Consider the following 26026-nt stretch of genomic DNA (forward strand, 5'->3'; position numbering starts at 1 on the left):
CCTGCAGCTCCAGCTGTCTCTCCCTCAGGCTTGCTCATTCCTCTCCGCCCCACTACCACTTCTCTAGGATGGTTGCGTACCACCTGCTAGGTGCCAAAGTACCACCGGTGGTACACGTACCACCAGCTGAAAAGCCCTGCTATATGGCACTGGTTTCTTAGTCTGGTCTACCTTACATGACTGATATCTACTATATAGGGGCACTTATACTATATCCCTTCAGATTATCTTCCACCACCACCACCCCCAACCTGAGGCCACTTCTCTGGGCCTTTATTTATTTATAAAATTTATTAGCTGCCCATCTTATCATAAGGTAACTCTGGGTGGCTTACAGTCAAAAAATATATCTGCATTAAAACATAAATAAATTAAAACCAAAGATTAAAATTTAAGGACACAGATGAAGGTATGGGGGGTGGGATCTTCTGTTACTTGATCAACCACCTCCACTGAGCTATTCCCCCATTGGGCCCCCCGTAAAGGCCAACTTCTGACTGTTTAGCAACAATTTGAAGTTATGATGGCCTCAGGAAAAAATATTTTAGACTTATCCTCAAAGTTATGGCCATTGTACCACCTTACGGTCATGTGATCACAATTTGGGTGCTTGTCAAAGAACTTGCATTTATGGCAGTTGTGGTGTCTTGCATTCACATGATTGTGACTTGGGACCTTCCCAACTGGCTTCCAACAAGCAAAGCCAATTGGGGAAAATGAATTTGCTTAATGACTCTGCTGTTTTGCTTAATAATGGTAAAATAGTGATAAAATAGTGATATTGATAAAATCACTATTAATGACTGTATTGCGTACCAATTGAAAGTCTGGTCCAATTGTGATCATAAGTCAAGACTACCTATACTCAGTTCTTTGAGTAGTAATCTGTTAAAATGACAGGGGTGCCCACAAGAGAGCAAAAAAAAAATCAAGTTAGTAGCCCTGAATATGCACACAAAGTTTTGATCTTTTTTAGTTGCAATGCACATAAAAAAAAGAAAGGGGCTTGATCTTATGGTTGTGACTGCCATCTTGACCTTTTTGACCTTCCAAAGGACACCCCTGGAAATCTGTATATATGAGACTGTCTGTCTGCATGTGCTAAAAATGTAACTTTTAACCAATAAATTTATATAGCTATATTGACAATTATTTAAAATAATTAATTATAAACAATGATTTAATTTATTAAATTAATTTATTAATTCATTAAATTAAACTAGTCATTTGACCATGCCTCTTTTTGCAGTATAACCTCCACAATTCCTTGAAAATCCATTTGTGGCTTTTGAGTTGACAAAAATATTGCATCTGTGGCTTGGACCCAACCCATAATTGTTCAAATCCAGAGGGAGGGAGAGAGACAGATTAGGATTAATCTGGTTAAGAAATACAGAATTTCACTCAATTATGCATCAAATGGAGAGAAAAAAACATTGAGTGTCACTGAAAGTCAAGTTTGGAATGTTATGCATGGGCAGGATATCTCATTCTGTCTGCTGTTTGTTCCTTTTCACTCTCATATTTTTGTAAGCATATAACAGGCATCTTCCTTTTTTTTATTAAAGAGTTTTACAAAAACAAGATTTTACAATATATCCCAAATCCCCCCCACCCCAAACCCGCCCACTTCCCCCCCCCACTTCCCAGAGCTAAATACAGGATTATAGTAGTAGTAATAATAATAATAATAATAATAATAATAATAATAATAATAATAATAATAATAATAATAATAATAATTATTATTATTATTATTATTATTATTATTATTATTATTATTATTATTATTATTATTATTATTATTATTTTATTTATATACCGCCCTTCTCCCGAAGGACTCAGGGCGGTGAACAGGGCAGATATATAAAAAATACAAAAATACAAAAGTTAAAAGAAAATTAAACATAATCATATTCTAAATAAAAATTATACATAATATACAATTAACCAAATTCATAATGTGCTTTAACTCCCTTTTAACATAACTGCATACAAAGTACCAATAACAATATCCCTCTAAAATCTACTCATAAGCTAAATGGAACTAACAGGCATCTTCCATGAGATTTTTGTAAAAAGATAACTCCAGGGCAGAGGCTGGAAGCATCTTTAGCTGCTGGAGTAATAAATTACCTTTTTATGAGTCAGTTTGGCGTTGGGTGGCCCTGAAACCCAATCAAATAAATAAATAATGTATGGGTCAAAGCCAAAAGAAAAGATGGCATTAACCACATAAACACAACATGATTAAATTCTCTTTTCAGCCACCAAGGTACCCCAATCAATGCTTGCACCTCCCATTCATTCAGTCAGCACCCTCTATTTTCTTGGCCTCTTTTTCCTCTCCCGATTAAGAAAGAAAGATTATTTCACAGATTTATTTCGCAACCAGTTGCCTGCCACTAAACTCATAAAAAATACGATACGTCAGTGGCCGTTAGCTGGAGCTAAAGATGAAGGAGGTTTGATGCGCAGTTAGAACCCAAGTACCGTTCAAAATTAGGCACTGTGGTTTCATAAATCCTCAGATTTAAGCAGAACGTGTTTGTAGAGCAATTATCTCCTTGGTGTTTTCTCTCGGTTTTACCATTCTTCCTATCCTCATCTACTAACCAGTGAACCGAGACAGTGCTGCTGCTTGCCACTGCAGCTCAAGAAACTTCTCTTTCATCCCAGCCCCTTGCATGGGCGGGGAGAGCCAGGGAGGGCGAGAGCAGGACAAGTTGCTAGATTGATCTGGAAAGGAACCAGTTTAATCCCAACTATCAGGAAAAGGCAGCTGCCAGCAAGCCAAGGACAGCCTTTTCTAATCAGAGTGGAGAAGGAGGAGAAGGAAGAGGAAACCTCTCTCTTCTGGAGGAGAGACATCCCCCCACCCGCCCCAGATGCCTTCCTCTGGAGAAGCCACCAAGGCAAGAGCATCATCATGAGGAAAAGGCATGAGGTTGGTCTCCATTTACTGTAGTGCTGCCAGGTACAGAGAGTGCAGGGGGAGAGAAAGATCTTTGGAGGTGATCAAGGACAAGTGAGATGCGTGAGAGAAGGAAGAGGGGAGGATGCCAATGATTTTCCCGTAGACTATTAAACTGTACCACTGTTTCAAAATCTATGCAGCTGAACAGGATTTCCAAGCAAACAGAGACAGAGTCAGACAGGTAGATTGATCAGATAAGGATTTTTGCCTTCAATCCAGACTTTAGGAGCACTCCAAGGCCACCTTTGTAAGCTCATCCCTGATGGAATGAGCCCATTGTTCCCTCTCGTGAAGGGTATGTTTTCCCTTTAGGAATTGTGTGCTATGATGCTGAAGTAGTGAACAGCCGGTAGCCACCCTCTCTCATTTCCAGAGCGAACCTTTCCTCGCTTCCATGCAATTATGGTATGTAGCTCATTCAAGAACAGAATGTCTCTTTATTCCCCCCTCCCGCCACGATTCCTGTATCGCATTGTTTGTCTAGCCGCTCCTTTTGTGGTTTACCTTGTGCCTTGTATCTCCTGCGATTTAATTACTGGGTTTAAAAAAAATCAGTGCGTTTTCGCATGCCACAATGATGAACTGTCGACAGTCAGTGCAATGATTTTTTTTAAAAAAAAACATGGAAAAGTCATAGCAGGCTGGTTTTGATTTATTCTTAGAACAAGACAGAGATGACACTCAAAGTGGATGTATTAAACTCCAATGACAATAATAAGCATCTTTGGAGAGGCTGATCCACAAAGGAGAATTGGGGGGGGGGGAGGATAAACTTTCCTTTGCTTACTGGTCGGAAACTGATCAAAGAGAGAAGAAACTTGGAACTAAGGAGAAACGTCCTGACAGTGAGGACAATCAACCAGTGGAATAGCTTACCCCCATAAATCGTGGGCACTCCATCAATTGAAATTTTTAAGAAGAGACTGGACAGTCACTTGTCTGAGATGATATAGGTTCTCCTGCATGAGCAGGGGACTGGACTAGAAGACCTCCAATGTTCCTTCCAGCTCCTATTCTATTCTATTCTATTCTATTCTATTCTATTCTATTCTATTCTATTCTATTCTATTCTATTCTATTCTATTCTATTCTATTCTATTCTATCCTATCCTATCCTATCCTATCCTATCCTATCCTATCCTATCCTATCCTATTCTAAATTGCTCTCACTTGTTTTGTCTCACTCCACTTGTTTTGTCTTCTGCTGGGAATTTTGTCTTTTGGCTTGCATGAAAATCAAAGATGCTGAGTTTGTGTATATATTTGGGGAAGAGTGCAGCATCAAGAAAGCTGAGGGTTAAGAGGTGATGAGCCCTCTCAACATTGTCTCCTTTTATGGACTGGGGCTCAACTGGCAGAAAAAGGCATTTTAAATGGCAGAATCCAGCTAGATAAGCCAAAGGATGGGGGGGGGAGAGAGAGAGGAGAGAGAGAGAGAGAGAGAGAGAGAGAGAGAGAGAGAGAGAGAGAGAGAGAGAGAGAGAGAGAGAGAGAGAGAGAAGGAAAGAAAGAAGGAGAGAGAGACACAGAGAACATGAGGCAGGGAGCTGATAATACAGATTCATAATAAAAAGTGGTGCATTGCAGAAGGACATTTTTGGCACAGCCCATTGACCAACTCTAGTGGATTAACTTTTTCTCGAAATAAGACAATAGGACTGTCCCTTCTTTGCTAGCACTGAGCTTAAGTTAACTTTCAGCACAATGGCAAGTTATTTAAATTACGTTTCAGGGAAAACCCTCTTGTGGGTTTCTTCCTTTTTCTTTCTTTTTTAATGGGTTCAGAGGAAGAGGATTGAAAAAAAGTTTCTCATTTCTGGAAATTCTGCTCTAAGCTTCCACAGGTCTCAAAAGGTCATCATCAATACTATTTTACTATTGTGCTAGTATTCTACAATACTATAGCGTTAATAGCTATCTAGTAAATAATTAATACTGTAAGTCCTATAGTACTTTAAAATGCTATATGAAATTCTTGACTGAGATAGTCCGTAATTTTAGGGATTCATATTTTAACTCAGAATTTGGGATCAGCTGTCTTTATCCTAGACATATGGAGGCCATGATTAGTTGGGAAGAGACAGACAGGCAGACAGATGACAGACACAGTACTGATATTATATGGAATTTGCCTGCCTAGAATGATATATGTTTCAGTTTAAAAGTCTTGCCCTAATTTTATGTCCATCCTAAACTCTAGTGGAAAGTGTCTTTTGTCATCTCATTTCACTAGAAAGCTTGTCTGTTTTCTCTCTACACCAGGAGCTTGCCTTCTTCCTCATAAATACTTTTAAGCTCCAGCTTGAATACCACACCACTCTTTTCACGGGGCTGCACTTGAAGACAATCCAGAACCTTCAAGTCATGACACAACTGTTTGTTCTCCACACTGTTCAAGCTGTGAACCTGCTGAGCAAAAGTGCTCACAAGTGTTTAATCAGCAAGGACAATGATTGGAATGGAATACCTGGCCTTTGCCAGCAACCAATTTACTTCTCTATGGGAATATGTAACTTCCTTAGGTAGAGTTTTATAACGGGCAGTGACTAGGAACAGAGTAGCCTTACATGCATCCTAAGCTGTCATTGTGACATGGGAAAATTAGTCACACCGGCTTGAGGATGGCTATGTTGATTCCCCATCTCATCCCCTGCCATATCTTGTGAAAAAAATGGCAGGGAAATATCCATTTGCATCTGATAATAAAACTGCACCTTCAACTTGGGTATGAACATAATGTTAAGGGGTACAAAGTGGGGCGTATTTCCTCCTCCCTTATTTTATTCACAACTTTCATTTCAACAATTCCACTTATATGGCTTTAGTAGGACAAGTAATCTAATGGCAGTGATATATTTGACCATTATACATCTGAAATGCCCAGCTAGCAAAAATCTTGTGACTATGCCTTATATGTCATGTTATATCTGGCACTCCACTGATTTGGCATTTTAGCAATGTCAGAGAAGAGACAGAAGAGACCGCAGAGAGAGACAAAGAGAGGTGTCAGCATATTTTTAGCCAGAGAGTACACCCCTAATGAACTAGTTTCAGACCTATTACACATTTTTAAGTTGTTTTTTCAGATAAGGAACTTCACAAAACAGTTTACAGTAATAACAAAACACAAATTGCTACAGCCAGTGCAGAGATTAAATCAAAAGCTTAGACTGAAGAATGATAAATACTTTTTAAGTCTATGTAAAGAAATAACAAAGCTAGCAAGTTTTTATTTCTGATCGTTTTCTTTACGAGACAACCATAAACAGATTTTTAGATTACATGAACCAGCAACGTCCCATTTTCTCATTTAATGCCTATAATCCTAGATCCACATTGATAATATGTTTAGCAAATAACAGTGCAATTTTCTGTAAATATATGGTAAGGAAGGACCATCATACAGCAACGACAACTGTTTTTTCACTTTACTTAGTGAATGTATCGTTTGTTATGAGCAGATGCTATGTCTTTTCTCCGAGGCCATTATTTTGGAATTTTTTGATTCATTGATAATGGAATTTCCTGCTTGGCCTGCTGCATCACGTTTTTATTGATTATTTGTTTCATCACTTATTAATGTACTTACTACGGGACTTTGCATAAAGAGTGACATAAGCAAAAGGAAAAATCCCGAGGCTCAAGGAGCTAAAGTTTAATAATAAAGGAGAGGGGGGAAAAACAGAGGGTACAGGAGAGGACAACTCTTTTACCCATGTGATTCATTCATTCACTCATTCATACTATACTATTTATCATCACCTCAGCAGAATCCAAATAGTTGATAGATAATGATGAGCAAGCTCTGATGAGAAAGACTTCAGAAAAAAGAAAAAGGATTTTTGGCATGCCTTCCCCAATTTGAGTCCATTTTTGGTGCTTATTCATTCATATTCTATTCTGCTATTATTTTAAGCATTGAACAGAAGAAATAAAGACTGCACAAAGATTCATATTTAACAATATGCAGTCCGTACGGTTATTTACAGTATGGTTTGTTTATTTATTGTGCAAACCCACAGATTAGACTAATGGATAAAACCATTAAAGTTAATCAGTGTTAGTCTTGTGTTAAGTACTGAACAAAATAAACCTAATTTATTTGTACATGATAGTTAACTTGTTATACGTAATATCCAGCATTAAAGTTAAATGTCCACAAAAATCCATATTTTAAGTCCAGAGATTTATGTTATAACAACAAGTTAACGTTTAAAGTAATACTTTAATATTTTGCATAATTTTATAGATTCTGAAAAATTACATCTGAGGCCTGCCAACATCCTAATGATACATGGAAGAGGTTTCTGGCCGCAATGTTACTTGGAATGTAACATTGCAATGTTACATTTATCTTCAAGGAAGCATGCCTAGTGTATGGCTGTACATCACTCAATTACAGATAACAAGGCACAATGTCATATTCAAAATGCCAAGTCTTTTTATCTGATATCAGGACTTTCATATATGAATGGTAAAATCAGAAGCAGAAAATTCACAATATTGTTGAATATTCCTTTCCAGCTTTCAGCTATGAAGGTTGAAAATCAGTCAGAAGGTAAGAAGATGGAGCAGCCCAGACTGGAGGCAAAGCAACGGAGTGTGAAGGTGGAAACTGAGGTGGAAGAAGAGAAGATGGAAGGAAGTGAAGGCCTGATCGAATTCTTCAGTTCCTACCAGGACCTTTTCCAATTTTTTTGCAACAATACAACCATCCATGGTGCCATCCGGCTGGTTTGTTCTAAGAAGAATAAGATGAAGACTGCCTTTTGGACAGTTCTTTTTTTCCTGACTTTTGGCCTCTTGTATTGGCAGTTTGGAATCATTTATAAAGATTATTTCAGCTTTCCAGTCAACTTGAATTTGAACCTGAACTCTGATAGACTTACCTTTCCTGCTGTCACACTATGTACTCTCAATCCGTATAGGTAAGACTGCTGATCTTTCAGGTCTGCGTGTTCTGCTCTCCTGGCATTGGTATTTGGGAAACTGTGATCCGTCTGGGCATTTGATTTATAAAACAAGAGAAGCTATTGATTTTAGTGATGTGAACTAAAGGATTACTTCTCAGTGTTCCTATAACAATTTTTTACATTATTTTTACAAGGCAAGGTTACTTGCTACAAAATTTCTCTTGACAAATCATTAGTGCCCAAGAAAAGCTTCAGGATTTTCAGGAGAAATTTAAGTTTTAAATGAAATTACCCTTATATTTCTGTAGATGTTCAGATTGTAGAGGTTGAATTCTTGAATTCTTCTTCAAGGGTGCAACTTACCTAAAGAGACATGGCTACTATTGCAAATTATCTTCCCAGTAATGCTTAATATGGCATCACCATGCCCTAAAAATCTTTTTTATATTTATATTCCTGAGACTGCCTTCATCTTATTCCCCAGTCCGTGAATGAGACAGGCAGCTGCTTAGGTTGTCAATAGCTGCACTGGTGACAGTAATTTTCTCCATATCCTTCCTCAAGGTGTGTGAAAACTGTTAGGCTTTGTCACAAGTCACGTGATTCAGAGCGACTGCAACACAGACATCAGTGAGATGGATAAGGGTCAGCAACAAGGACAATAGATGTCATGCTATTATATTTTCTACCAACACAAGGATGAATGAATACCATTATTGTAGGGGAGACATGCTCCAACAGTCAAGAATTCTGGAACTCCTTTTAATTATGTGGTGCTTGGGCTAGAAAGCATAACAAAAATGATGGAGACCAGGAAATTATTAGGATTTAACTTAAAATTTAATTTAATTGAAGGAATGGTAGGAAAGAGAAAGATGGAGTCAATGGATTGTTTTAAAAATTATTCGTAATGGTAATTGATTTCTTTAACAAAATACTATAATGGTTGATGAGAATGGAGAAAAACAGAGAATAATCTCAAAAATAGATGCACTTCATCAGTACTGTAAGATAAACTATAACTGTTATCATAGGGATCAATTTAAGCTTAAAATAATTTATTACAAAATGACGAAAGATAAGTTGATGGGAATGCAACGACCAAGGCAAAGCTTGGAAGAGAGGGGTGGGGTGATCAAGACTAAGATGGGCACATATTGTTATTGTAGTTGTTGTTGTTGTGTTTTCATGACCTCAGTTGCTTTTCCACTGGCCCTGCCCATTTCTGTGAGTATAAACCTTAACGAGTTACAAAAAGCCGAAAGTGACCCTGGACCTGAAATAGATAGATCTTCCCTGTTCTAGAAATGATACCCTCAGTCCAACAATCTTGGTAAGAATTCCAGCACAGCTGGATCCTAATTCATCTTCTGCTCACCTCCGATATACCGTATTGTTAAAGGGACATGAACTTCAGCCTTCCCGAGCTTGTGCCTTTGGATATGTTGAATTTTGGCCATATTGACAGAGATTTCTGGAGTATTAGTCTCACACATCTGAAGACCAGCAACTCATTAATAATTGGATACTGTATCCCTGAAGCCAATTCTTCCATCTTTTAGGTATAGTGCTTTTCGGAAAGAGATGGAAGAATTGGATCAAATGACCCGACAGACTCTTCTGGAGATGTACAAATACAATATATCTTTGGAGCACAAATCCTCTCAGAAACGCATCTCTAGGAGTCTATACAATCATATTCAGCGCTACCCATTGCATCGACGCAAACGTGATATACGAGCCAACATGGAGGACAACAACCCCCAAGTGGGCAAAAGTGATTCGAGCATTGGTTTCACCCTGGTAAGCATGATTTCAGATTCTTTTTTGTACAACTATGCCAAGACCCCCTCAATCACCTTCATGGCCAAATTCCTGGATCTGAAAAGCATCCAACTGCTGTGGATTCAATCAAAATCATGAATATGTTATCCTCTCAATATCTATCATATCTCTGTGTGTATTTGAAATGGTAGAGGGTTTCCTGCCTGAGCAAGGGGTTGGACTAGAAGACCTCCAGGGTCCCTTCCATCTCTGTCATTATGTTCTAAATAAGATAATCTTATTACAAGTGGTTAAGTTATTTGAGGGCAGTTCTACTGATCACTGAATCCAGTATATAGCATCATCACCATCATTATTATATTACTGAAATGCAAGCAATTACAACACCAACCATACAGTATACGATTTTTAAAAGTTCACATGTGTTACTATTAAAAATATAAAAAGGAAGAAAAATATGTTTTTAATAAAGATCCATATCATATTTTTGTAGATAACTGTGGGGTTGATTCAGTCCTTAAACGTCATTAAATCTAGACTAAACAGAAAAAAATTACTTCATCTTCCGATTTTTGAGAATGTTAACAAGTTTTCAGAAATAAAGAGATTTGCTGAATTCATTACATTAATAATGAGGCTCTTGTTGATTTGTGGATTAAAAGCATCATACGGACATACATCTGATTCTATAGATGGAGAAGAGTCATAGGATCATCTGGGGTCCCTTGTCCAGTGATTCCTTTATAACTGGGAATGTTTCCCCATCTTACTTAGTTCATTCTTGTTCCAGAATGGATTTAATGGGATTATTTTCTTTTTCAGTGTAATGAAAACAAGACAGATTGTTTCCAGCAAATGTATTCCTCCGGTGTGGATGCTATACGGGAGTGGTACAGTTTTCATTACATCAACATTTTGGCAAAGTTCCCTGACACTAAGGCCCTAGAGGAATCCAACTTCGCAAGCTTCATCTATGCCTGCCGATTCAACGAAGTGACATGTAACAAAGCGTGAGTTCCAACATTATTGCTCCATAGATCAACTTAAGTCCCTACCATTCCAGTCTTAGTTCTCATCATTTCCTTTTATTGAAAGTATCAACAACCCACCTTGCTATTATCAATAATTTGATTATTGATGTTGACTGATTCACACTGTCATTTAAATTTATTTCAAAAAACCATAGTGGTAGGTCTGGCTCCTGAGCTTAATGGAAGGAAGTCCTGACATGATCTACATAGGTTTTTAATCACCATTTAGTCAAGAGGTAGTTGGATTATAGTCTGCAGTATAGTCTGCAGTAAAGTAAGAGATCTGCCACTTCATCTATAAAACTAAGTTCCTAAGTAAACTCTAAATTTACCAAGAAAGGGACAGTTTCCAAGATACCAATAAACACATCTAATAGCTTTTCCTATGAGCAGGCATGGAAAACTGATCAGTAGATCTGAACACCTTCTTGGCCTCCTTCTCTGGCTGATCCCCAGAGGAATGTGACAAGGCTTGGCTGACACACTAAACAAATTATGTGTTGAGCTATTTGTGGCTAGATTATTACTACTATTGATGGGAGTAGCCAGCAGGTGTAGTCTATACCAACACATCACTCATTCATCACAAAGCCTGAATTTCATTTGCTTTAGTGGTGAGTACAACGAATCTTTACATAGGCTTAGACTTCTTAACTGCTTTCCAGGCTTATGGGGAGGGCTGTGTGTAGATTTCCGAAATACATAAAAGTTCATTTCAGGCCTTCCACTGCACACATAAATATCTGATTTGGGCTTGGAGGTGTAATTTTACTCCTTATTCATATCTCAAATCAACATACTCACAGCAGCATCATATGAAGGTAAAGCTAGATGACCCTCAGATTAACTTACTCTTCTGATTAAGAAAACGGAATTGAATGTTTTTATTCAATTCCATTTTATTAATCAGAAGACTAAGTTTGCTTTATATATAAAATCTTTACTTGGATGGAAATCAAAAGGTACCAATCATGGCTCACTCACCAGGAGAAGGATGTTCTGTGTTTTCCCCTAGCTACTGCCTTTTGTGCTCATACCTAAATGGTTTTCGACAAGCAGGACGGTTGTTATGGGAGATTTTTCCAACGGTGCCAGATCCTAAGCTAAGAAGAGTTGCACTTGTAGGTTGAAATGTGCCCCCAATTTGTTAGCCCTTTTAACAAGCTAGGTTCTCAATCACCAGTTCTGTTAAGCATCTGATGTATTTTGTACTGCTCTCATATCTACTTTCCTAACAGCACAGGGAACTCCAATGGACCTACTTCACTGAACATAAAAACATATAAAAATAGCTTCCAAGACATGCTGATATGTACCATATTGAAGTTGTGTAGTCAATAAATTATTTGAGCATAAATTTATTGATGACCTCATAGTTACTCAACATATAAGATTATATAATAATATCATGCACCCACAACAGAGTAGAAGTGCTATATTTGTGAAATCCCATTGAGTAAAGTGACATTTTTACTTAGTTTCAAAGATCATTTTGAAGAACTACAAAAAGAAGGATGGAGACTTTGGGAGGGGAGGATAAGACATTTTCTCATATTTGCCCCATTTTCATTGCACTCCCCATTTTTCCCCTTAGCATTTCCTATTCCAGGGAGGTTACAAAAAGGAGTCCCTGTGAATTTTACTCCACTAGTTGTTGCCAGCTATAGAGGACAGTGCTCATCTCCGTTGGCCATTGAGCCAGCATTGTCCAAAGACATTTCCAAGTCATGACATCACAGAGCACTGTTACCTTCCCACCAAAGTGGTACCTATTTATCTACTCGCATTTGCATGCTTTCAAACTGCTAGTTTGGCAGGAGCTGGAACGAGGATGGGAGCTCACCCCATCGCATGGTGCTGGATCTTGAACCTGGGCAGCCAGCTTTCCAGCCAACAATCACAGTATTTTAATTGCTGAGCTACTGCGCCGCCCCCATTCCAGGCAGGGGGATTGTTCTAAAATCAGTAGCTTAGAACATGGAGATTAGCATTAACAAAAGTCATCTGGGTAAATGTTTTACAGATTAGTTTCTTCTCAATAACTGTCCAACTAGTTTCACTTTTTTCGTTTCTTCTGAAAATGCTTCTGCTTGTCCACCACTTTACATCTCTCTCTCTCTTTCTGTGGATATATATATACACACACATACACACTGTGGAAATACACACACACACACACACACACACACACACACACACAATTATAATCAAGAGCTAGAGCAACTGAAGCATGGACAGAAGATAGGATGCAGGTGAAATAAGGGAACAAAGAGTGATTCCCAGTTAAGCTCATAAGGTTTGTGATGCCACTAACTCTGATGGGATTCATCCACACAAAGGGAACAGTGAAACAGACAAGATTTAAAGAATGGCTTCAAAATACCTTGGAGGAATTTCTTGGAGGCAATGATGAGGGAGTAACAACTTGTGACTCATCCAAGCCGACACAGTCCACTGGCCATGCTATTCGAGTCTGATGCCAAGAGCTTATTAACTACCCCCTCTGCTTTTCTCTGACTTTTCAGTATGAGGAAAGCAGCAAAACCAGGAAGTTTATTAAATCCCTAGTGGGTTCCATTTGTCATGGTGATGAAATAAATGACTATGTGACCACACTTAAAACTGGAATTAGCCACCTTGGTTGGGTCTCTTGTTGGGAACAATATGGCCTTTTAGTGCAGCTGAACATAGGCTCCCTTGGATCCAGTTGGCACCTGGACAAGCCACCATTAGTTCCAGCAGTTGTTTGCAGACTTTGCTAACCTTTCTCTGGCATTTCTTTCACAACTTGCGTACACTCCACCCACCCACACCCACCCACTCAGCCAAGCTTACCTGCTACTGGCATCAAGCTTTCTCCTACATATTTAAAACCATTGATAAATGCCACCTGCACTGCTGATTGTACTCAATGCAGGGGTCATAAGCAGTGTGACACAACGTGAAGTTCATCCGTCTCATTTTAGAAGTTGACCTTCTCTAGAGAAGCCCATTCATACATCTATAAGGATTTCCAATAAAAAATCACAAGTAGTTTGAACATCTTTTCTACAATCAACTAAACAATGTTCTAGTTCATTGAATTTTTCTTTAAGGAAGAAAAAAATATGTTGCCTGGCTTGATTTTTTAAAAAAGTATCTGCAATAGTCTTAACATGGAACAAAAGAGGTGTGATATGTTATTAAATTTTTCTAGTACAAAAAAAAATCTCAACGTACAGCATGTACAGTGGGATATGTAGAATTATTTGGTTGAGTTCACACAATACATTAAACCCCAGACACAGGTTAGTAATGCATAACTGCTGTGTTCAATAACATGTTATGCCCACAGCATGGTTTATGGAATACTCTGATTCTCACAATAAGCTGATACTGTGTTCTTACATGTTGAAACACAAACCACACAATCCCATTTCAACCTAACCTGGCACAATACAGACAGCCATCTTAACATAAAAGTTCTCTTAGCTGAAATTTTGTGTGTTGTTTTTCCAACATGCAAAATTTCAAGTAAGTGAACTTTTATGTTAAGAGAGTCCCAATAAAGATACTATTCTACTTTTTCCTCTCAGGGCTGCAAACTCAATTATTTCAATCAGTTGCGTAGTTAGCTTCAATCTTTATTTTTGTTCTTTCAGGAACTATACACATTTTCATCACCCTATTTATGGGAACTGCTACACATTCAATGACAATAGCAGCACTTTGTGGATGTCCTCCTTGCCTGGGATCAACAATGGTGAGCAAATGCCAAAAAAATGGTAATGAAGGGCTCTTATATCAATAGCCATGAGCCCCTTGTTTGTATGCACAAATAATACTAGGGAGGCCAAAGTGAAAAAAAGATTTTTTTTAATTGTGTTTTCAGTATCCAGGCTCCTCTGGACATAGGCTTAATTGCACTAAGGAGATACTGCAGTTATTTCTTAAAACTACAGAATAGGGAGAAAGCATCCTTTGATTGGGAAGGAATGGAGAAAAATTCTACATGAATTTTGCCATATTGAAAATGAAGTCCAGAATTAATCTTTACATGGCCTGGCTTTCTATATCTACTGATCACTAGGGGCAAAAGAGAGGGTAAGTGTATCTGTGTTCACACTCACGCATGTTAAAAAAGGAGTCTGCACTGTTCTCTTCCTTTTCTAAGTAACTTGCGTTACTCTGCGCTACATCACAGGCGTCATAGTGGTTTGGTGATATTCTCAGAGCTGTCACCATTTAATTCCCTTCTCAATTCAATTGCATTTTTTCTTCTAACTCATGATTTTTGTATTTCAAGTTCTTACGAGATTTATTTTCTCTTCCAAATGAAGGAGAGCAAACTACAGGCTCTTCATTGCAGATACATGAGGCTTCCCTACCACACCACATTATTTTTTTATGTAAAATTAATCTTTGGGTTATCTAAAGCAAAGCAACAGCCTCAAGATATTTTTTTACGAAATATATGTACTCTTAACTTTATTTCCATAGTACACAATGGTTAGGCTGCAACTCTTGTGTTAGGTAGTTTTATTATCTATGCTGAGAACATTTTGTAAAAAGGTGTATCCAGCAATAGAACTTTCCCTGCTAGTTTGAAGTGATGTTTGCCTATTTATATAACACAGGCCTGGCCTCTATGACTCAATGACAAAGGCACAAACTGTACCTTGACTTTACTCCAACCGGCCTTTTTTCCCCTCTCCAGGTTGTCTTACATCCATTTTTAAGATCATTAGCAAATTCTACTTAAGAATTTTTTTTAAGGTCAGCACATTCAGGCATAAGGCCACTGCACTGCTACATTGCAATTTCATCTCAGAAACATATTCAAAACTTTGGAAGGCTACTATGGCTCATCTCATTTGTTTCCAACATTGTTTGGACTCCTTCAACGTGGCAAAATTTCTCTTAAATTTTATATTTCCCTCCCTGAATCACTTGATCTCTTCACATAAATCAGCCTTGGTTTCTATCTCCACAGGTCTTTCTCTCGTCATCCGTACAGAGCAAAATGACTTTATCCCATTATTATCCACTGTGACGGGGGCCCGAGTAATGGTCCACAATCAGAATGAACCTGCCTTCATGGACGAAGGAGGTTTTAATGTGCGTCCTGGCATAGAAACATCCATCAGTATGAGAAAGGTGAGAGACAAGAGGAAGATAAGCCTTGCTTTCAGCCTCTGGGTAGAATTGCTTCTCTTCCAAAAAAAAGGAAACATAAGCGCAAGGCTAAAAATAACAGGGCTCAGTTCAATTCAGTTTTATTCAGTTTGAAGTTTATTAGAACTCATAGTTTGCCAAAAGAAAACATGAGCTATTATGGTGCTGTAAAACTAGAGTCTGTCAACAAACCATCAATACAATGAATTGTCATAAAAACAACCTACCATTTTCTTATCTAGGGGTGTGCGTGTGTTTGTATGTTTGTGTGTTAAAAGGTTAACAAGGCACAGAACAGAAAGAACAGTCTACACCAGTAACGTTAAGCTGTGGGAACATCAATTCCCAGAATTCCCCAGCCAATATTCTGGGAATTATATCCATACAGGTCAAAGTTACCGGGGTTGAGAAAAACTGGTCTATACTCTTAAAAGTGTTTACTTGCTTCTATCCCACAATGTAAGAAGCAACTATGACCCCTTTCTTCACTACTTACAAAACACAGAAATCTATTCTGTGAAGTTACAAGATGTCACAGCTCCCAATGAGTGTCCTCCCATAGTGCTGATTTGATTTAAAAAATGGGCAAGGGTTTGTGTGTTTTCTCAATCAAAAAATGCAACTGGCAGTTGGTGGTTAATTGCTGCATCAGAGATTAATATACAGTACTTCACAGCATTCTTATCAGAATGAAATTAGGAAAATAATTCCCTCTTTTTGGTAAATACGAAAGATACAATCCCCCCCATCCCATGTTTGTGAAAAACAGTGCAATGCATAGCTTCACGCAGTATATAATTCTCCTTTCCACTTAGTGTACCATTGTTATGTCAGAGAGATATTTAAATTTCACCATGGAGTACCTACCATCGTTTTCACGGGCCTCCATCACACAGGAAACCTCCTGGTATAACTTTTATGGCTTACTGTGTTATAATAACAAGAATGCAGATAGTCCTTGACTTATGATCACAATTGAGCTCAAAATTTCTGTTGCTAAACCAGGCACTTAAGTTTTGATCCATTTTACAATCTTTCTTGCCACAATTGTTAAGTGATTCACTGTGATTGTTAAGATAGCAACATGGTTGTTAAGTGAATCTGGCTCCCCTGTTGACTTTGCCTGTCATAACTGTCAAACGTTATAAATACATGTCAGTTGCCAAGTGTCCAAATTTTGATCACATGATCATGGGGGACGCTGTAACGGTCGTAAATGTGAAAGCCAGTCATAACTATTTTTTCCAGTGCTGTTGTAACTTTGAACAGTCACTAAATGAATGGTTGTAAGTTGAGGACTACCTGTATGACATTGTTATATTGGCTGGCTGGGGAATTCTGGGAGTTGAAGTCCACACATCTCAAAATCGCCAAGGTTGAGAAACATTGACCTAAAGCAGACATGTCAAACACAAGGCCTGGGGGCCAGATCCGGCCCGTGAAGTGGTTTCATGTGGCCCGCGAAGCCATCCTGGAAACAGTGAGGGAACGGCCCCCACTGCCTTGGCCCTGGCCCAGAGACCCTCCTTCTGCCAGAGACCCTCAGATCTGTCCCACTCCTGCCCAGGCCCCCATAGGCACCCTTGATGCGAATGATGTAAAGCTGGCCACATCCACCCAGTAGGCCATAGGCACTCTAGCCACGCCCACCCAGTAGGCCACGCCCACCCTGGCCACACCCACCTGGCCCCCTGAGGGCAACCGCAATGCTGATGCGGCCCTCAATGAAATTGAGTTTGACACCCCTGACCTAAAGTGTACTGAATGCGTTAGCACAAATCTTCAGATGAACATTCCTACTTCGAGTTTGAGTCAGGCAGTACCTTCAGCCAGCCAGCAAAGATAAGATCTAACACCCAGATGCAAAAAAGAAAAAAAAACTGCATTGATTTGACAAGCTGCAAATTGATTGACAGGAAACCACCCAGCGTCTTGGGGGAAGTTACAGTGACTGCACAGAAGATGGAAGTGATGTGCCAGTGAAGAACCTGTTCCCATCTCGTTACACCGAGCAGGTATCTTCCCTCAACAGTACCACTCTCATTCTGCCCAGCCCTCTCCCTGCATTGGGATTATTCCCATCACCAAATATCTCCCAGCGTGAATGCACAGATGAATATCGAAAGGTCTCTTTTTGTGTTTCTAGGTCTGCATACGATCCTGTTTCCAGACCAGTATGGTAGAACAATGTGGCTGTGGCCATTACTTCTACCCCTTACCCCCAGGAGCAGAGTACTGTGACTCCACTAAGCATGTAGCCTGGGGTAAGTACAGAGAAAGGCAGGGAGGAATCCACCTGTATAATCTGTCTGTAAACCCACCCACCCCCGCCATCAGCTCCTTTTGTTCATAAAAAAATGTTCAATTATTATTTATTTATTTTATTTATTTTAATTCCATTTATATCCCGCCCTTCTCCGAAGACTCAGGGCGGCTTACAAGCTTAGCAGTAGCCTTCATTCTATGTATATGCCTGCTTATTAGGGCTTTCACACACACCCCAAGCGGCATTATTTAATACATGCTTATTTATTTTCTATTAGGTTACTGCTATTATAAACTCCAAGCTGAATTTAAAGCAGACCATCTGGGCTGCTTCACAAAATGCCGAAAACCTTGCAAGTAAGTAAGTTTCAAAACTTGTGGAGTTGCATTCCTGGGTCTGGCCAAATTCCACAGAGCTTGCTTGGCAATAGAAGATATTCAGGGAAATGGAACGAACAGATGTTATCCTTGAGCACTTCCATGCAGGCTGGCCTCCCAGTTCTGGCTGTAAGAAGGAGCACCCAAGCAGGGAAACAAAAGGGAAGGAGATGGGGCACCTCTGTTTAAATATTCTCATAGATTATTCAAGCTGCAGAGTAATAAACACATGTTGCTCAGATGCTGGCAGGAGGTTCAGCTATGGGACTTCCATCAACCATGCAAGCAGACTTTTGAATGAAGATGCCAACTAAAGAGCTTGTCTTAAATGTGCTGGGTGACACATCTTAACTTTTTTACTTTTCTTTAGAGTGACAGAGTACCAGCTGTCAGCCGGATATTCACAATGGCCTTCATCTGTCTCTGAGGTAAGAAGCTGAGTTTTGCTGTAAAGACAGTGTTTCTCACAGGAGCCAGTTTTGTATAGTGATTAAATCATCAGGCTAGAGACCAGGAGACTATGAATTCTTGTGCTGCCTTGAGCACAAAGCCAACTGGGTGACTTTGGGCCAGTCTAGGAAGGAGGCAATGGCAAACCACTTCTGAAAAACTTCCCCAAGAAAATTACAGAGACTAGGCCAGGCAGGATTCAACCTTGACTTGAAGGCACCTCAAAAAAGTATTTCTCGACTTCTTGGTGCTGGGGAATTCTGGGAATTGAAGTCCACACATCTTAAAGTTGCAAGGATGAGAAATAATTGAAAGTTACGAGGAATGCTTCACACCAATAGATGCAATAGCATCTTCCCTTTATTGCCCTTTCTATAAGCGAAGGGCATGGGGCCAAGAGAGAAATGTAACCCAGATCTAACCGGTCACTTGGAGGAGAAAAATACTGAAAGCAAAAAGAACAAGCACTCCTTTGCACTCAAGAGAGTGCAATTTTCCTTTCCAATATTTTTTTTAAAATAGTTATGTCTCTCTGTGCATAAGTGGTTAACAGTCCTTGAATTGTTTAAACTGATATTGCAAATCTATCATTTCAGTCCTGGGTGTTTCACATGCTGAACCTGCAGAATAAATACAATGTCATATCTAAGAGGTAAGAGCTCCCCCTATAGATGAAATAATATTAACAGCTGGGGGAAAAGTGTTGGTTAAAGTCAAACCAATGGGGTGAAACAGCAGTGCTGAGGTAAACAAAATGTTGAGGGAAATAGGGGGAAAGTACAATATACAGTATTAACTGCTACAAGATCAGCTGGAAGTATTAGAATGTAAAAGATCTGTGTAGTCCTGGTTATACCATGCAGGGGTCTTCAAACTCGGCCCTTTTATGACTCATGGACTTCAACTCCCAGAATTCCTCAGCCAGCATGCCTGGCTGAGAAATTCTGGGAGTTGAAGTCCATGAGTCATAAAAGGGCCGAGTTTGAAGACCTCTGAGTTAATGGTTGCTATGGGCTCAGAAATTAGGTTAAATAAATCTTTAGTACAGCTTTTCCTAATGACAGAACTTCAAGTGCAGAAAACTATGCAGAAGTCCATTCTTCCACAAAATATTAGGTTATTTTAGACCGCCAACCATAAAGTGCTGAAGTTAAAGATCAGCAGCAATCCCAGCATCTGAACTGATGCTCATATTAATTACAAGTGCCTGACTCATTATACTATTTGCATATCACAAGTTTAAAGTAAAATTAGACATCCAATAAAGTTAGCTATTAAAAGCTGCACTAAAACTGGTATAGACCTGAGGATTCTGCCTTGAATGTTTGGGTAGTAAAGGCTCCTATTGTAGATATATTTGCCTAGCAGCAAGGTTCATTGAACTAAAGGACATTTATTTTAAGCAATCGCGTCCTCAAAGTTGACCCACCGAGATGAAATTATTCCTAAATGAGGCCGAGTTGAATTGCAGTCTCAGACAGATACACCTTTCTAACAAGACTGGACTCATTTCATCTCTTTTCTCTTGCCAGGGATGGAATTGCCAAAGTGAATATATTTTTTAAAGAGTGGAATTATAAAAGCAACGGAGAATCTCCAGCTTTCACGGTATGTCCACACATTTGATTGCATGCTGCCAACAGCCTAAAATATCACAGAACTACCATCTTTAACGTCCTTCTGGTTGGTCAAATTCTAGAACTATCCTTATAGGATCTTCTCCGGCATCTTCCTTTAAGACATGTTTCCATTTTTAATAGACTGTATTTTCTCAATGTGGGTGCTATTTGGAAGATGATAGACAGAATGCAGTGTCAGATAATGCTAATTATTAATACTAATTAGAGCAATATTTTTAGGCATCCTAGGCTGGCAGAGCAAATTCTCTTCCACTAATCAATGGACAAGTTTTTAGTCTATGCTTCAATACTACCTAGCCAGCAGGAAATTTTGAAATTATTTTCAACTATCGTGAAAGGATACCCATACTAGATTGATCAGGGGGGAAACTATTTTTCTTCCCCTCAATCTACCCATTTATTTAAATAAATGTTTATGGTGAATGTACTCTAGAGTCATGTATTTATTTATTTATTTTATTTTATTGGATTTGTATACCGCCCTTTCCTGAAGGACTCAGGGCAGTTTACAGGGAATCAAAACAAGAAATACAAAAATTAAAAACAATTAAAAAGATTATAATAGTCCCTGAGAGAATAAAAACCCCAATTAAAATTAAAATTAAAATTAAAATTCTCAGCCTGGGCCAGAGAGCTCGAAGAGCCAGGTCTTCAGGTCCCGGCGGAATGAACGGAGGTCGGGGGCAGTCCTCAACTCCACGGGCAGCTGGTTCCAGAGGGCAGGCGCACCCACTGAGAAGGCCCTCCCCCTGGGCGTTACCCGCTGGCAATCTTTTACCGGTGGCACCCTGAGAAGGCCCTCCCTGTGGGAGCGCACTGGACGAAGAGAACTTGATGCGGGCAGCAGGTGTTCCCTCAGATATCCCGGACCCAAGCCATTTAGGGCTTTATAGGTCATTACCAGCACCTTGAATCTCACCCGGAGGGCAACCGGAAGCCAATGCAGCTCGCGGAGTAGAGGTGTTACATGGGAGTATCGGGAAACCCCCATCACAACTCGTGCGGCTGCATTCTGCACCAGCTGAAGCCTCCGAGTGGTCCTCAAGGGCAGCCCCATGTAGAGAGCGTTGCAGTAGTCTAAACAGGAGGTCACGAGCGCATGAGTGACTGTGCATAGGGCATCTCGGTCCAGGTAGGGTCGCAACTGGCGCACCAGGCGAACCTGGGAAAAAGCCCCCCTGGTCACGGCTCCTATATGGTCTTCAAAATTGAGCTGGGAGTCAAGGAGGACGCCCAAGTTGCGAGCCCTATCAACGGAGGGTAACACCTCACCCCCCCATCGTTAAAGGTGGAATGGTCTGGTTAACCCGAGATGCCGATATGCACAGCCACTCAGTCTTGGCAGGATTGAGACGAAGCCTGTTTCTCCCCATCCAGACCTGGACCGCCTCCAGGCAACGGGACATCACGGCGAAGGCATCGCTGGGTTGGACCGGGGTGGAAAGAAAAAGTTGGGTATCATCAGTGTACTGATGACACCCCACCCCGAAACCACGAATGATCTCACCCAGCGGCTTCATATAGATGTTGAACAGGAGGGGCGAGAGAACTGACCCCTGAGGAACTCCACAAACAAGAGGCCTCGGGGTGGATCTCTGCCCTCCCGTCAACACCGACTGCGAGTGGCCCAGGAGATAGGAGAACCACCGTAAAACGGTGCCTCCCACTCCTAACCCCGAGACGCCGCAGTAGGATACCATGGTCGATGGTATCAAAAGCCGCTGAGAGATCTAATAGGACTAGGACAGAGGAACAACCCCTGTCCCGAGCCCGCCAGAGATCATTCACCAGCGCGACCAATGCCGTCTCCGTGCTGTGTCCGAGCCTGAAACCCGATTGGTACAGGTCCAGATAATCAGTTTCCTCCAGGAACAGAGGAAGCTGATGCGCCACCACACTCTCAACAATCTTCGCCAGAAAGCGAAGGTTGGAGACTGGATAGTTATTTAAAACAGCCGGGTCCAGGGCAGGCTTTTTGAGGAGGGGTCTCACCACCGCCTCCTTCAAGGTGGCAGGGAAGACACCCTCCTTCAAAGAAGCAGTTATTACTGCCTGGAACCAGCCTCGTGTCTCCTCCCGGGCCGCATAAACCAGCCAGGAGGGGCACGGATCCAACAAACAGGTAGTGGTGCTCAGCCTCCCCATGATCCTGTCCACATCATCAGGGGAAACAGGATCAAACTCAGTCCAGATAACATGCTCAAGACCGTCCGATTCCTCCACGTCAGACTCTGCCCAGTCAGAGTCCAGACCGGTCCGGATCTGAGCGATTTTGTTTGCCAGATGATGACTAAACTTCTCGGCTCGTCCCTGTAAGGGATCCTCCCTCACCTCCTGGTTAAGGAGGGAGCGAGTCACCCTAAACAGGGCGGCCGGGCGATTATCTGCGGACACGATGAGGGCAGCGAAGTAATTAGACTTCGTCGTCCTTATCGCCGCAAGATAAGACCTTATAAAGGTTCTTAACTGCAATCGGTCAGATTCGGATTGGCTGGACCTCCAACCACTCTCTAGACCTCGTCTCCAACGCTTCATCTCCCGGAGCTCTGCAGAGAACCACGGAGCCCAACGGGATCTGCGCCGGGTCAGAGGTCGCGAGGGTACAACACAGACAAGTGCCCTGGCGGCCGCCCTTTCCCAGGCATCCACCAGGGCATCGACTGGGCTATGGGTGAGGGCGATGGGTATAGACCCAAGCACCATCTGGAACCATTCCGGGTCCATTAGGCGCCTGGGGCAGAACCACCTGGTCAGTTCCGCCGCCCAGCGGTGAGGGGTGACATAACAGAAGACCAGCCGCAGGAGATGATGATCTGACCATGACAGGGGAACAATGGTTGGAGAACCCCCTCCCAGATCATCCCACCATTGTCCAGACAGGAACACCAGGTCGAGGGTGTGACCCCCCACATGAGTCGGGCCCTGAATTACTTGGGTCAGGCCCATGGCCATCATGGAAGCCATGAACTCCCGAGCTAACTCAGACGACCCTCGCAGTGAAGGCAGGTTGAAGTCACCCAGAACTATAAGCCTGGAGAACTCCACCGCCAACCCTGAGAGGGTATCGAGCAGCTCGGGCAGGGCTGTTGCCACACAGCTGGGCGCCAGGTATGTGAGCAACAGGCCCAACTGAGCCCAAGGGCCACATCTCAGAAGGAGGGACTCACTCCCGGCCATCTGTATGCACTCTAGATTTGTATGCTCTGCAAACATTTCTCAGTAATTGAAAACATTTGACCTCCAGTAATTTTACTGTAGGTCTCAGTAATTTTACACTTGATACCATTAGCAAAAGACAAGAATCAGCAGAATATCACAGCTGATATATAGCAGTAAGCGACCAACATTTCACATAGTACAATGACAGGGTAATTTTACCTTAATTCCATCCAACAAATCAAAATGATAGCCAAAGCTTGATAACCATTTTTTTTTGCAATGTATCATTAAGCATTGGGTTAAATATCAAAATGTAATTTCAACTTTGAGAGGATTGATCCTGCTTTTGAGACAAAAGCAGCATACCTGTTCTTATGTATAAACAGAATGGTTTTCCAATTCCTGGAGCCAACAACAAAACGCCTAAAATCTAGGCAAGCCCAAAGCAAAAGATGTTAGTTCGTAAACCCCCTATCAATACATTAACTGCACACAGAGAAAAAGCTCTTTTTGAACCACTTTTAATTTTTTTGTTTTTTCCTTGTACAGGTGGTGACATTACTCTCCCAGCTAGGGAACCAATGGAGTCTTTGGTTTGGTTCATCAGTCCTTTCTGTGGTGGAACTGGCTGAGTTGATTTTGGATTTTTTGATCGTCACCTGCATCCTGGTTTTCCGCCGGCTGTACTTATATCAATCTTCGGACCTTTATACACCCAGCAACTCAAATAACTCTGTCTTCCACAACGTACTTGCAGTTCACAAAACTCCACAAGAAATGCCTGCCGAGACTGGGATTGCTGCACTGCCATCCTATAACACCTTAGAAACATTAGACTTACACAGAGTTTCCTTCAGGAGAACAGAATAAAACCCAGACTTTGGATATGACATTGTTATGTATTCCAATTAATGCTGACTTATAGACTCAGCACTTGGAACTAACTGATTCTCACACCCAGAGAAGATAGGCCTGCATGTCATTTAAAAGAATTCTGATGGTACAGACCCAGCGACATGAAAGCACCTTTCTTTCTCCCTTTGTCCTTGGTGTGTGCGCAATTCCTCAAGTCTGTATCTGTCCACCACCAAACAAAATTAAAAAGATGGATTGTGGGTAAATATTCTTTCCCCCATATATTTTGTAAAATAAGTTTCTACAAATTGATCTTGGTTGTTGCTCCCCATTTCTTTTCTTTTGAGGCCACTTGCTGATCAAATTAAAGTCAAGTGGACAAAGACGCCTAACCCCTTTCTTGTAGGTTAAAAACAAGCACAAGCTTTTCAGAATTTTTCCCATCCCTTGAAATAGCTAGAAGTCTTTGCTGCTTGAAGTTATGCATGTGAAACCGAGAACAGCTAAACAGGATATGAAAGCTTCCTAGGATTAGAACAATCCTAGTACATATACATGGATAAACTTCCATACTTTGAAAAGTAAAGGTTCCCCAATTCTGGGTCCATGAACTACAAAGGTACACCTCAATCAGTGATTCTTTAAGCAAGCTATATCAAGATCTTTATCCACTTCTCTTCCTTATGAGTAGATCCAAGCTTTGAAGTCTGTATACTTTATTCTGCATTTAATATGGATGTTACGTTTTGCTCTACTATTCTGAGACTCAATATTCAGTCCTGTATTGTGTATCTCCCCCTGAATGACTTCAGTTAAACAAACTGTTTCCCACTCCCTTTGTTCTCCTGAGAGGTAATGCCACAAAAACAGTATTCATTCTTGAAGTGTATGGATGGGCTTCATATTGTCACCATTTCCCATTCAACAAATATGATACTTCTCCACAAGCAAAACATAGTCATGTGAACATGAGCTTCCTTTTCTCTTTCAATAGTACTGTATCAAAAAATCCAAGATGGGGTTAGGTCAGACTTTCTAACTTATGTAGTTAGAAAGCATTGTTGTTTTAATACACATTTGTTGTTTTCTAGCATACAATTCCTCTATGCTAGAAGTTCTGCAGAAACCCACTAACCTACATAGGAAGATAATTGTATGTTATACAAAGAAAAGATTAATTTATGAAGATTCCACTACTGCTCCATCAATCAAGGTCCACCTTCTATATTTCATCTCATCAACAAAAAAGAAAAAGGCATGGATCTCCAGCCCTTCTAATTGAAGAATTTAATGAATTAAGACTTTTAGCCCTTCTCTCCACAAAATATTGTGCTATTTATGTATTACAGCCAGTGAAAATGGAAAGTTCTTTCAGCAGTGAAGATTTCCACATTGACAATGAAGCAAGAATCCTACCGA

General features: G+C 40.5%; 1 protein-coding gene across 1 annotated transcript; it reads left to right on the forward strand.

The window, feature by feature from the left end:
* Positions 1-7510: 7510 nt before the first annotated feature.
* On the forward strand, positions 7511-25079 carry SCNN1A (sodium channel epithelial 1 subunit alpha; the record flags this gene model as incomplete). The annotated part of the gene is made up of 12 exons (XM_081321948.1): positions 7511-7905; positions 9453-9693; positions 10498-10685; positions 14348-14448; positions 15679-15842; positions 17777-17875; positions 18007-18124; positions 18404-18482; positions 18874-18931; positions 19550-19605; positions 20486-20561; positions 24302-25079. 12 exons carry the CDS (start codon positions 7511-7513, stop codon positions 24620-24622), a joined length of 1896 nt encoding a protein of 631 aa, XP_081178074.1. The 3' UTR covers positions 24623-25079.
* Positions 25080-26026: the final 947 nt, after the last annotated feature.

The sequence above is a fragment of the Vipera berus genome (genome assembly GCF_964194415.1).
Source record: "Vipera berus genome assembly, chromosome: 2".
Lineage (NCBI taxonomy): Eukaryota > Metazoa > Chordata > Lepidosauria > Squamata > Viperidae > Vipera > Vipera berus.